Below are 13,775 nucleotides of genomic sequence, written 5' to 3'. Positions count from 1 at the left end.
AAAGAAAGACTGAAAGTAAACACAGCTTGCAGTGAAATAATAATTTGGTAATATTGAGACCAGGCAGCATGAATATAGCTTTTGCTGCTGGAACTGAATTCTCTTTCCATCAGACATTTCCTCTTTTTGGAGTGTGTTTATTCAATCTGTCAGTGGAGTATTGATTTCTGGGTAAACTCTCCAGTCAAATCATTTAGTCAAAAATTGACTCATCTGTATGCTGATGATATTTTAGATGGAAAATGCTTCAGACACATCTGCTGTATTTGTCTCCACCATCTCCAAAGAGCATGACATCCTCATTGGTTCAGTCTACAGCATATTTTGTAAGTCCACGCAGCACACCAACACTGCTGTGTTGATCAAGTGTACAATCTGTGGTCCATCTCAATTCCTGTTTTTTGACAGGTATTCTATCCCTCATGGGCAACTGCATTCTGCTACTTGTTGCATATCACAAGCGGTCGACCTTGAAACCAGCTGAGTTTTTCATCATCAATCTCTCCATCAGTGACCTTGGGATGGCACTCTCTTTGTTCCCATTGGCAATACCATCAGCTTTTTCACACAGGTACTTCATATTTATCTTTCTATTTTATTTTCAATTTCTAGCAAAATGTCAAACAATTCTTTGTTCTAGCTTATCTAATTTGAGAAATTTCTGCTTTTCTGTTTATTGTCATTGTGACCAGTATATCTTTTCAACTGTTGGTTGGACATTGTTTGACAAGGTCACCTATGCTTTAAGAAACTGTGACATCCATTTTCTGTTTTTTTGCCTCTGTATCGACCAAAACAAATTACAAAAACAAAATCAGAAAATTAATTAATAATGAAAATGGTACTTGTCACTGTCCTAGTGTCCATCACATTTCTCTTTCCTCACTGTCTGAGTTCACAGGTGGCTGTTTGGAAGACTCGCCTGTCAACTCTATGCTATGTGTGGAGTACTGTTTGGTCTGTGTAGTCTGACCAACCTCACAGCCCTCTCCTTAGTCTGCTGCATTAAAGTCTGCTTCCCTAACCATGGTGAGCGGATAATTAACTAAACTGACAAGCATGATGTTGAACAGCTTGAGGGGAAAAAAATGACCACATCTCTTTTCATCTACTGTCTAATCAGGTAACAGGTTCTCCTCATCACATGCCCGCCTCCTGGTGGTTGGAGTGTGGTGCTATGCATCTGTGTTTGCTGTAGGGCCCTTGTTACAGTGGGGACATTACAGTCCTGAACCTTACGGCACAGCCTGCTGCATTGACTGGCATGCACCCAACCACGAGCTTTCAGCTTTGTCTTACATTGTCTGCCTTTTCGTCTTTTGCTACGCACTGCCCTGCACCATCATCTTGCTCTCCTACACTTTCATTCTGCTGACAGTTTGGGGATCACGTCAGGCCGTCCAGCAGCATGTGTCACCACAGACCAAGACCACCAATGCACACATTCTCATTGTCAAGGTCAGTGTGTGGCATCAGCATCACTAACTTAATGTTTTCAGTAGGACACAATACATTATATAATGTCGAAGGTTATGTAAATGCTTTGCTGATTACTTGCTTTATCTTTGTAGATGTATTTGCATAATCATAAATAAGATAAGGGTACCACAGACTAAATGAGTCTGGGGCATGTCATGTTTTTGTGGTATGTGTATCCAAGTATGAGTGTCCAACCACATACATGTGAATGGTTCTTCTCCACAGCTGTCAGTGGCTGTATGCGTAGGCTTTCTGGGTGCATGGACCCCATATGCTGCCGTGGCCATGTGGGCTGCTTTTGGAGACGCCACACAGGTTCCTCCTGCTGCATTTGCCCTGGCTGCTGTGCTTGCCAAGTCTTCCACTATCTACAACCCTATGGTCTACCTGCTCTGTAAGCCAAAGTTTCGCGAGTGCCTCCGCAGAGACACATCTATGTTACGACAGAGGATCTACAGAGGAAGTCCACAGTCAAATCCGAAAGAACAGTTCAGATCCTCTTCACAACGGAACAAGGACATGGGCATTTCCATGCACTTCTCCAATGGACAGCAGGAGAGCTACGTGGTGTGTCAGCACTGCCCTGAGAATGCAGTGTTGTGTCATGTGACCACACCACAAAGGACTGCCTCCATCCTGACTGGATCAACCTACAGAGAGGTGACAGTTAACCAACTCTCAGCCAAACCGCATGCTGAGTTTCTCTAGTGGTGTAACCTCCTTCTTTCATAAAGACAACAAGAAACAAACACAAAAGGAGAGGTACTAAAAAGACAGAGAGAATACAGGGCCAGACAAAAAAACCAACAAAATGTGAAAAAGGACAACAGCAGGGACTTGCAATGACCTTCTTACTGAAAGTCACTTATAATGGGTGAAATGCCTGAGATTCCAAAAATCCACACTGTGCTTACTTCATCTGAGAAGATTTGTATAATATTTTGACACCTACCTCTGTGTCAGCTTGAATCCAGTTTCATTTTAATAAACAGTATTTTAAAATACAGTATTTTGTATAGTAACTGGATTCTGAAGGAGCAGAAGATGAAACAGAGGAACCCTTGCTGTATTCAAGGTTAATCAAGCATGTCTAGTGTATTATTGCACAGCAGGAACTGACTGCTTAATGTGAGGATAAGCCATGTTTTACACTTTGCTGATGCAAACAAAAATTATCATATTATTTTGTTTAGGTTTCGTCATATAAAAGACACCTGTAAATGTTGTATGTATGCTGACACCTGGGCGACAAAGATGTTGAAGTGGTACTCAAATCAAAATGATCAAGTAGGCTACTCACACACTGTAGACTTTCTAAGGGATGCTTTGTCATTGTCACAAAAAATCAATAGTGGTAGCCACTTTAAACCTGCAGGAGACAAGTATGTGCTACTAATTACTATCAACCATACTTGACTATCCGAGGGGGGACTACAGTCTCCTCTATGTCTAATCTTGAATGTGATTTCATTAGATTTTGACAGATTAAAAGTGAAAATGATTTGTATGAAAAACACTATTTTTAATAACATGAGTGACACCTGTAATCCTATTCACAGGATAGTCACCTGGTCAGGAGACAAGTTGAACCAGAGGAAGTTGGACCGTTCTTTAAATACACGTGTTCAAGTGAAAAACAGGGATAATCAGGGATAAGGATTTCCAAAGAAGCCAACTGCGGTAACAGATATTCGAAGCTAATGTTTATAGAGAATGATATTTCTTAATGATGCATTTGCAGACACTGATGGATACTTTAATAAACATAGACTGACAGAAATCCACACATATCAGTGCCCATAAACTTATATGTTTGTCTTTTCTCATACATGATGCACATATACAGTAAATGTAAAAGCCATCAATTAGCCCAGTTATGGTAACAACAATGTCTGATCCTGCATGTACATGTACTGTATGTACTAAAATACTGACAATTAGTTTTCCCTAAATTCAGGACTTACCTAAACAGCTCTTCACTGTGTTTAATTCTGCTTTCAATTTTTAATGCAGTAATGTGCAGTGCTCCTCTATGTATGCAGTCAAAGAAAGCATATGTGTTAATATTATAACCAAAAACAAAGCTTGTGCAGCCATAAAGTGAAAAATTAAAAGCATTAAAAAGACTGTTGTGGGCAGGCTGATTGGAAATCTTTTTTTGTTTTCAAACTAGAAGATGACCCACTGTTTTTAGACACCACAAATCTGTCATTAAGACAGACAATAAAACATGAGGCAATGATAAATATGCAATGAAAAAGTTGTATCTACAGTGTCCTATTTCCTCTAGAAATTATCCCACCTTTTATGAAAAGGTAAAAAATGGAAAATAATATACAGCTATATTATAATAGAATAATATACAGCTAGGTGACTTGCTCGATTTTGTCTCATCTTATTGATCTGTAAAGAAGTATTGCTTCATAAACCGTTTATTAATTTGAGACCAAGTTCAAATTCACTTGTAATCACTTGCAATGTTCTACAAAAGAGTGTATTATCGGTAGCACCTTGGGATAGTCTGTTTAAAATTCAAAGGTAGGACAGCAAGGATTTGGAGAGCAGAAAAACTACAAATATAATGGTCAATAATACTTCAATTTTAGTGTGGTTTTATGGTGTATTTGTTACCAGTGAGGAAACTTGGTTGGAGGAGTATCTTTGAGCAGACTGACCAAAATCATTATGACAGCAAAGCTACAGCTGCAGGGTTGCCAGCCGTTTGAAGATAACATGCATGTGCATCAAAAAGCACATATAGTAAAGCCAACTGGATGTGAAATCTTAGATATACAAACCATTTGTATGTATATCTATATGTGTATCTACTGAAGTGATCTACTTCTTTAAGAGATGAACTGATCTGGAGAAAAAATGAAAATAAACACCCATGCCGACAGGGAGCCAAAGTATATAAGCATGACAAATCAAAGATGCAAAGTAGTTTATTTTCCCCCTGGTGTAAAAATAAAAAATAAAGTCCAGTAGTTAAACCTTTTATTGGCAACCAACACAGCAAAGCAGTGAGATAACACCAGAGGAGGGATTAAAAGAAAATGACTGATATGGCAGAAAAATCCTACATGGGCACATACAGTATTTAGGTACTTTTCAAAACCCATGAACTAAATCTAAAACAACAATTTACTTTAGCCAGATTTTGATTAATTTGACTATTATTTGTGAGAATCTTATTTTTGTAAAGACAGATGGAACAGGAGAAGTGAGCTTTTATCCAGCAGCTAAATATAACAGAGCTCCAGTTAAGATTCACTTCAGATATAATGACTGGGGAATTTACACAGTGAAAGTCAGAATATTGAACTGCACATTTATATCCTCATCACTCACCAATTTTCATCCCTCCAGTACCCCTAAAACTTTGCCTTTCTCAAAATGCAATATAAGCTGCTCTTGTGCTTCTTGTCATAATTGGTAGTTGCAATGCAACAGAAAAACTCAGGCTCAAACATTTACACAGAGTAGAAACAATTCTCTGATACACACAGTCCTACACCAGATGTAAACATTATAGCTCATTTTAAAGCAACACTGTTACAACCATATAACTAATATTGGCTGGATTAGATTGCCCATCCATCCATTATCTATACCCACTTATTCCTTAACCAGGGTCACAGGGATCTGCTGGAGCCTATCCCAGCTCTCTTTCAGGTGGAAGGCAGGGGTAGACCCTGGACAGGTCACCAGTCCATCACAGGGCCACATAGAGAAACACAAAGACAAACAACCACATTCACACTCACTCCTATGGGCAATTTAGAATCACCAATCAACCTGACATGGATGTTTTTGGACTGTGGGAGGAAACCGGAGTACCAGGAGAACATGTAAACTCCACACAGAAAGGCCGGTTTGCGAACCCACAACCTTCTTGCTGTGAGGCAACAGTGCTAACTACTCATCCACCATGCTGCTCTTAGATTGCCTTGTGTTAATATATTTAATCTGTACCAATGCATTGTAACAATACACAGGTTGTTTCTTCATCATGTATGTACTTATGCCCTACCGCCCTCTAGTGCATACAAGTGGAAAATCAAGATAAACAATTATCAGCCAAACTATTAGCTTATTTACATCTAAGGCAATCTTTACATATACTCCGATTTTTTTTCCCATTTTAATATTTTGTTAAAGCCTATACACACCAATAGTTTACCTACTGCTTGCTCTTTGATTTTCAGTACATGGCACAAGCATTTTCAGTTTTACAATTGTACTATCATATATGATGAAGAAACACTAAAGTCTTGCACTGGGGGAGATGGGAACAGAAAATGTTGGAATGGCAAATACATTTTTAATGTATATGACTGAAACAATTAACTGACTGAAAAGTAATACCATCAATCAATTAATCAAGTCATTGCTTTGGTTCTACAGATAATTCCTATCATAGCTACCCACAGCTTCTTGGAAGTCTAATCAGTCAGGGTAACAGTACTGTGCAGACGTTTTGGGCACTTTAGCTGTTTTAGAGTCTCATCACACAATACCATTAGGTGTCTGACTGACGCCAGGGTCATTGTGCAGCCCATTGTGCAGAACAACAAGCCCATAAAGAACCCACGAGAGTTCATGAAGAAATATTAAATACAGATTTGGTTTGGTTCCTTTTACTGCACTCTGGATGAAGTTAATTGATAAATGAATATTATACTTATGTAATTTATATTAAGAGCATCCCCTATGTATTTTTAGCGTCTAAAGCTTTCGCACAGCACTGTACGTAATTGTCCAGGGCAGCACCCCCAGTCCTGCCCTTCTGTATCCCACTTTTCAATGAAACAAAAATATGAAAGTTATTTAATTCTGCATAATGGCTCTGCGATGGACTCAATTTACTTTCTCTGAATGTGTCTAATAAACACTTCATCTAACAATTTAGTTTTTTTATCGTCATTTTTAGTCTCTTTTTGGTAGTTTTGGTGCCTCTTTGTGGTCATTTTTTTAGCTGAGCTCTATTATTTTCAAACAGCAAACATAACAGTCACTTCATATATGCCTTAAGGCTCTGGCCTGGTAAAACTGTTTGGTAACACATCCAAGGCTGTAGCAGATTCACACTGACCTGCGTCTTTTTCTCTGGTGACCTGATAACATTAAAATGTTATGTTTATGTTCTGGTTAGACATTCTCCGCCTAGTGGGCGCTGATGAGTAGAGATTTCTGATTTCTTTCCCACACACAACCACGTCGCTTACACTAATACATGAGGAGCAGTTACTGCTGTCTAGACCATAGTGTCCTTACTCTGTTTCAAAATAGTTGGCCAGTCATTATACAGTCATATCTGAACACACAGACATCATACACATCTTTTAGATTCAGCGTGACGTAGCTAACCGTTTCCGAAGTCATCATGTTTTTGCTGTTTCCTACAGTATCACAATAATCTAACTTAGCGGGTAGTTGTCATTACACGGTAATGAGTTGCTTGTGGGCATTTCGGTGCACTTTTGTTGTCCAAAATAAAAACAAATATAGTGTAAAAACAAGGCGGGTTGTAGTTTGTGAGTCAAACCTGGCAACACCGCTGCTTGGAGAAGGCTCGCGGTCACATGCACGTTTTGAATGTCAAAGCGCGCACAGTCAGAGCTGAGGTAAGACGTGTTGTTGGAGCTCAGCATGTGAGAAGAAACACTTAAATTAGCTGTTCATGCCTCTCCCCACACGCTGAGCTGTATTATACTTCATGTTTACAAGTGAAAAACTCTCCCGCTCGGGCATTACAGCTACACACCGACGCTAACCACTTACAGCTAGCTAGTTTGGTAACTTTTGAGTGCATATTAACGTGACATTAAAAAAAACTACGAGCTAACTTAAGGTTACTCCTGTTCTCTCATGTTAGCTGAATTTATTACCACATTTAGCTCCTGCATGGAAAATGTTTGAAATTAATATTGTTGTGCTTGTGACAGGTGACAGCTAGCTAGCTTTCCGACATGTTGTTCTTCACCCAACTCTTCACATCCAAGCGGGGACCTCTAGCAAAAATTTGGTTAGCGGCGCACTGGGAAAAGAAACTCACCAAGGCCCATGTATTTGAGTGCAATTTGGAAACGACCATCAAAGATATAATTTCTCCAAAGGTAAACATTATCAAAAAGAATAATTATATTAAAAAAAAAAACAACCACTGCATTCCTGTCTGACGTGTTCATGTAATATTTGTAGATGAAAATTGGTTTGCGCACATCTGGTCATCTGCTCCTCGGTGTGGTCAGGATCTACTCCAGAAAAGCCAAGTATCTCCTTGCAGACTGCAGTGATGCCCTGTTTAAAATTAAAATGGCATTCAGGCCAGGTAACACATTGTTTGTTTTTGTCAGTGTCAACAATTGTTTAAATAGCAGTAACAAACCACTGGGTTTGAAAGGCAGCGTCTGTGCAAAGGTAGGAAAGCTACAGGATGCAAGAGGATGCAAATACTAAGGTAAACTACAGAATACGTAATGTGGAATGAATGAATAAACTAGTGCTGCTGTTTTTGCTTAGTTTTTTTTAATTAGGTATTATTTTCCCCTTTATGAAGGAAGACTTTTTGCCTGGTTGTTGTCAGACCACAAGACCATATTTTGCTGTCTAGTTAATAGTGCTGTAGAAACTGAAAACAACAACTCACTGGCTATATTTATTTTGTTTTTTCTTTTGTTTATATATTTGTTTTTTTTGTGTACCCTTCTCTTCACTTAAATTACTGGGTACTGTTGTTACTCTACTCTTCTGCATATTTGTATTATTCATTATTTATCTCTCCCTGCACCAGGTCAAACAGATATGCCTGTGGAGGGGCTGGAGGCAACACTAAAAGCAATTACTTTGATTGAAGATTTCACTGTCTTTGATGCTCAGCTGCCATCTTTAAGGTGCAGTTGCCTGCTGTATTTACACATATCCCGACTTCTTATTTTTGTACTGTAGTTTTTTTGACAGTCCCTTTTATTTACAAATGTATTTGGAAATCTTCAATCACACATGAAAAATCAACAATTTTATACTTCTGAAATGGTCATAACATTATTTTACCGATTCTAATTTTATGTTTGAAATTTCAGAAGCAAGACTATCCCTTTTGTTTATTTTAAGATCACCCATTTTTTCTTCAAACCCAGTAAATGAGTAGTCTGTCTGTGTCAATACTCTGTTTTCTTTAAACTGGGACACCAGTAATGTAGATGTTGTGGACCACTTTTCACTGAACCAGAGTCGATCAGAGGAAATCACTCTGAAAGAGGATTTTGGAAATGGATTTCTGAACCTGGCAGACATTGGTAAGAACCATTCTTTTCCTGTTGCTTCTTGATTTTTTTTTTTAATTTCCCAGTTGCCTTGTTAACTTTTAAAAACACAAGCAAGCCATAGGCTTGCACCACATTTCCTTCTTACCAGTGAATTTAGGTATAGTTGCAGTAAATAATCACAGGTACACCTAATCCACAACCTAAATTAGTTCATATATGCACAAATATGCTGCTTACTCCTCCTGATTGAGTAACATTAACCTTCAGACCTCAGCAGACAAATTGTTCTCCTCCTGTTTGTTGTGATGGGTAGGGGGTGAGTCCCAGGGCCCTCAGAGTGCACAACTGGACATGAGCTTCCACAGCTTGGCACAGGATGGAGATGCTTTTGGTGATGAGGATCGTGGATTTGACTTACTCGGTAGTTATTATAACTTGATTCATTTTTGCCATTTTTTAGTCCTGCAGAAGATCTTATTTAAATAAAAAATAAAAGTTAATAAAAAAATGTTTTAAAAAATAGTGAAATTGTGTTTGTGATGTCTTTTACTAATAATCTTCATTTTACCAGATCAAGCAGGCACTGGTTACCAGTTAGGCTCCATCTGTCTGTCCATTTAACATGAGTTGAGAGTGTAATACAGAAAATAAATCTGAAATAATAATGGACCATAGTTCAAGGGCTGCATTTTTGAAAGAATAAAGAATAACAAGATAAAGAATGAGTAATGTTAGTAGCTTCACCCGTTAACAAGAAATGACAGTGCAACAGAAAAAAAAATTCTGCACTCATTCCTCAGTGATGTAGCTTTATATAAAAATAAAAAATCCCAATTTTCATGTTTAAATATCAATATCATTTCAATCTTTTCCAATGAAAAAGTTTGATTATAATTTGCCATTTTAGTAAATAGTGATTCTTTTGCTTGAGCAATTAATTTTTGTTGTTTTAATTACCCTATAGACTTTCTGACAAACTCAAGCAATAATGCCGAATCCACTGACTTCGTTTCAGAAGAGTGTCCAAATGAGAATCCAGACATGTCTACACCCAATTATCAACAAGGTGATTATAAATCCATGTTGATATATAATTTGTTTTTATTTACATCGTGTTTACGTTCAAAGATATGTTTAAACTCAAACTTTATGTTTTCCAGACAGAGGAGTCCCTATGGAGGTAGCAACCTCTACACTGAATGAGACCACCATTCTTCCTAATGAGGAGGAGGGCTTTGCACTTGAACCTGTGGCCATCACTCGTAGGCACAAATACATGCAAAATTCCTGCAACTCACAGATGTACTGTATAACAAAAACATGTATTTATTGAGCTGTTGCAACCTCAACTCTGCTGAACATTTCTAGGTTACTGAACAGTCTTTGTTGGTAAAGAACATGGTAGCTGGTATGGTGGGAAATTGACAGCACCGAGATAACTAGAAACCTGGATACTGTATATGAATAACCATGTTTCTCACGTTCCATTTAAATACGGACTTCCAACTACAGCCAGATCCAGGATAAGATTCAAAGTCAGGATACCAATGAACAAACTCAGCTATGCCAACAGAGCCAAACCAAAAACTGACCTGGTCTCACACATAGTGTCATTTCTTGTTTTCTGTACACTTTGGGCTTTATATAATTGAAGTCAAAGGAAGCACTTATAGACTTCGTACTCTTTCTATTCAGCAAACCCAGAGAGGAAGAATGGAAAGAGGAAACGCAAGTTGGTTGTGGACCAGGCTAAAGAGCTGTCCAACAAATCCATGAGAGAGCAACTCTCTGACTATTCAGATCTGGTCGCCCCTTTTGACATGGCCCCACCAACTATGCATCTCATGCTGTGGAAGGAGAGCGGAGGTGTAGACAAACTCTTGATCCAGCCATGTTCCACTGTTGCATCTCCCCAACTTAAGGAGGTAAACAAATCTCTCTTCAGTGTTGGTTTCTATCATAAAAGAGAATGTTTACACTGAAATGGCCGAGGTTACTGTAAAGTATAATTTTTCCTTTGCAGCTCTTTGCTAGGACTGTTTTCCAGGTGAAATATTATAGTGTTTGTGAGGAGGTGGAGCAAATACGTCAGGAACAACCAGAAGGTAGTAACTTACATACCATGCAGTAAGAAAACTATCATTAACTCTAGTAGTGTCACCAGCCCTCTGTTCTGCCTGTTGTTTCATATAATCTAAATCAATATTTCTTGTGTAGTTCAGAGGGACATAAGTGCCATCACCACAGACATCAGTGTTGAAGATTCATCAATCAATACTGAAAGAATACATAACACTGACATGACAGCTTTTGATGACACGAATAACAACCAGCGTGGGAATTACTCAAAGCTCCTTCAAGTAAATATTTGCATTTTTGGTGACAGGAAGATATTTACATAAAAATAAATCATGCTCATTCATAATGCTGTTTTATCCATTTTTGGTTTATGATCACTGCTGTTTATCTGTCAGGATGAAGACAGGTCAGAGTTCACTCATCCAGAACTTCCATCAGAACACTCAATGTTTGTCCACCCATTTCACATGGAGCAGGGGACTCCATCAACTGCCCTTCACAGTCAGGTGCTGGTCAACACACATACATAGAAAGAGAGCAGGGAGTTATATTCAGACTACAAATTTCACTGGTCATATCTGTGGACAAAATATTAGGTAATAATAGATGGTACTGTAGACAAGCTTCTAGCTGTCAGTTTGACAGATGGTGGGTGTTGATGTTCCATGCTGCCCTGGACATGTGCCCAGCATCCCTCACTGAAATATTGTCCTTTTCTAACCTCCAGTCTGTGCTGGACAGCCAAGACTTTGAACGGAGAATAACCAAGCGAGCAGAAAGGCTTCTGAACACTCTCAGAGTAAGAATCTAAAAATAAATGTTCAGATATTAATATCACAGTAACACCAACTACCCCATCCAACATGTAAAATATGTTCATTTAGAAGAATCTGTTTGTCAGGTCTGCATCTCAACAGCACTGAGCTGTTGTTTCCATGTAAGACAGTGTGCTTGTTTTTTGAGACTGAATGGCAGATGAAAACATAAATCTATAGTGGACAGGGATGTAAATATGTGAAGACTGGTGAGGGGTGATGCTGAGAAATTACATTTGCATGTGTGTGTGTGTGTCAGAGTCATAGCAGCAGTGATACCACGTTCAGCCTCGAAGCACTGTGTGAAGGGAGCACTCGCTCACAGGCTGCAGCCACTTTCTTCTCTCTCCTGGTCCTGAAAAAACAGCAAGCCCTCCATCTGCACCAGACCGCTGCCTATGACGACATTTATGTCACACCAGGACCCACCTTCTACAATTAGTAAAACACAACTGATTCGTACAAGAACAGGTTGGATAAGGAGAAAATCAGTCAGACCCAGGCAAGTGTCTGTCAAATGTTAAAAACTTAACTATATGTCACACATGTTTGTGTCACGGTATCTGCAGGTCTTGCAAATTCAATTTAGGACAAAAAGTGTAAAAAATAAAATTTTATTTCCTCAAGTCTCAGTGTTTTCTCTCATCTGCTTTCTTTTTTTAACCTATTTTTTTTACAATTTAAGATAAAAAGCCCAAAAAGCTTCAGATCTTTACATTTTGTGACTAAAACCAGAAAATGTTTTTACTTAAAAATTGCTAAAATGGTTAATCAATTGTTACTGTAGCTGCAAATTTTCTTTTGTAGACTAATTCACTTAATCTAATTGTTGCTGCTCTAAAAATGATTTTAAATTGATTCATCCATCCATTCTGCTGCTTACCCAGGTCTCCTAATTTGTTTTATCATAAGAAATTAGTGAATGATCTAATTGCAAAATAGGCATTAAATGTCATGGCTGTGGTATTAATAGTTTATTAAATTTGACTTTGTGAACCTGCAGAAACCATGGTGTGTGTGCATGTGTGTGTCTTTAAAAGTTGTACATATTTTTTGCTTGTTCTTGGCACTTTTCATTTGTGAGAAATTGGTAGGGTATCAGTGACATCACACAGCATATATGGTTTAAGAGCTAGAAATATTTTTAATGGTAATCTTCAAAATGGTCTGAATTTAATTACTTTTTTATTGATGTTTTATATTAGCAGCATATGATACAGCCAATCTTGAGCTCTTTCAGGACTGCACTTTCTAGCATGTTCAGTTAGTGTTTTACACTGTTCCTCTTTGCTGTGCTTTAAGAGAGAAAAGAAAACTTAACATGTAATTATAAGTAAATGTTGAAAATAATTACTTTAAAGAGCAGGTGTTGGTGACATAGTTGGCTAATGTCTGTCTTTTCTTCATTCTTCAACACATCCTTTTTAAAAAGCATTTCTTCATTCATTAGAATTTTCAGTTGTTTCAGGGAGCTAAATAAATATGTTGCATATACAGGAAGCACAAATATGACTGAAAATCCCCTACAAGTGTAAAGAGCTTAATGTTTTACAGTTTTTATTTTGTTACAACTAGCGATTATAGCACTTCATATTATACGCATTGTTCTATTTGTCTAGATATTGTATTCAATTTTTTGTTACAGCTTAAATCCAGAAAACAGAGTAATCCCTTTCATAGCAACAAATTGGGTGACTCATATGAAATTATAGGAGTTTATTCTAATGTTTTTAGCCTTTAGTTTGTCAGAATTTGAATCATCTTAATTCTGTGTTGAATGAAGGTGTGACCCCACACCTTAAGGGACACCAAAGGCATTGTTTTACTGTATCTCACAGCTTCATAGTGTAAGATGACCACTGACAGACCATATGTTTAGGGATATGGTTGTAGGGATGACTGTACAGAACCAGAACTGAGTGACAGTCCCATCTTCCATCTGTTCCTGGAGTTCATTGCGTAATAAAAAGTCTAGGAAATATACAGTGGAAGTCACTCTGAAATTGTAAATAGCTTGTTTTGTCTTTTCTTATTGTGGATTGTAATAAAACAAATGTATAAATATGTTTTGAATGTATTTCTAAAATAAAGAAACAAACTCGGCATTAACTGTGACCTGATTATGATGATT

The 13,775-nt window shown here is 37.9% G+C and overlaps 2 protein-coding genes across 2 annotated transcripts; both read left to right on the top strand.

Annotated features, from left to right (window-relative positions):
• Positions 1 to 235: 235 nt before the first annotated feature.
• opn7d (opsin 7, group member d) lies at positions 236 to 2,187 on the top strand. Its single transcript, XM_026333145.1, has 5 exons — positions 236 to 326; positions 409 to 571; positions 902 to 1,029; positions 1,124 to 1,458; positions 1,705 to 2,187. Exons 1-5 carry the CDS (start codon positions 236 to 238, stop codon positions 2,185 to 2,187), a joined length of 1,200 nt encoding a protein of 399 aa, XP_026188930.1.
• Positions 2,188 to 7,451: 5,264 nt separating this feature from the next.
• Positions 7,452 to 12,086, top strand: rad21l1 (RAD21 cohesin complex component like 1). Its single transcript, XM_026333253.1, has 13 exons — positions 7,452 to 7,598; positions 7,684 to 7,813; positions 8,276 to 8,375; positions 8,677 to 8,780; positions 9,064 to 9,171; positions 9,715 to 9,847; positions 9,915 to 10,012; positions 10,446 to 10,675; positions 10,774 to 10,855; positions 10,968 to 11,110; positions 11,225 to 11,335; positions 11,557 to 11,628; positions 11,904 to 12,086. Exons 1-13 carry the CDS (start codon positions 7,452 to 7,454, stop codon positions 12,084 to 12,086), a joined length of 1,641 nt encoding a protein of 546 aa, XP_026189038.1.
• Positions 12,087 to 13,775: the final 1,689 nt, after the last annotated feature.

Source organism: Mastacembelus armatus, chromosome 7, assembly GCF_900324485.2.
Source record: "Mastacembelus armatus chromosome 7, fMasArm1.2, whole genome shotgun sequence".
Classification (NCBI taxonomy): Eukaryota; Metazoa; Chordata; class Actinopteri; order Synbranchiformes; family Mastacembelidae; genus Mastacembelus; species Mastacembelus armatus.
Note: the sequence above shows the minus strand (reverse complement) of the source record. Positions and strands in the feature narration are given on the sequence as shown.

What these genes read in the sequence shown, in the direction of transcription:
- opn7d (XM_026333145.1), top strand. Translation starts at nt 236, where the DNA reads ATGGAAAATGCTTCAGACACATCTGCTGTATTTGTCTCCACCATCTCC. An exon ending in AGTCTGCTTCCCTAACCATG is followed by an intron (nt 1,030 to 1,123) that starts GTGAGCGGATAA and finishes CTGTCTAATCAG; the next exon opens with GTAACAGGTTCTCCTCATCA. An exon ending in CACACATTCTCATTGTCAAG is followed by an intron (nt 1,459 to 1,704) that starts GTCAGTGTGTGG and finishes TCTTCTCCACAG; the next exon opens with CTGTCAGTGGCTGTATGCGT.
- rad21l1 (XM_026333253.1), top strand. Translation starts at nt 7,452, where the DNA reads ATGTTGTTCTTCACCCAACTCTTCACATCCAAGCGGGGACCTCTAGCA. An exon ending in TAAAATGGCATTCAGGCCAG is followed by an intron (nt 7,814 to 8,275) that starts GTAACACATTGT and finishes TCCCTGCACCAG; the next exon opens with GTCAAACAGATATGCCTGTG. An exon ending in GCTCAGCTGCCATCTTTAAG is followed by an intron (nt 8,376 to 8,676) that starts GTGCAGTTGCCT and finishes CTGGGACACCAG; the next exon opens with TAATGTAGATGTTGTGGACC.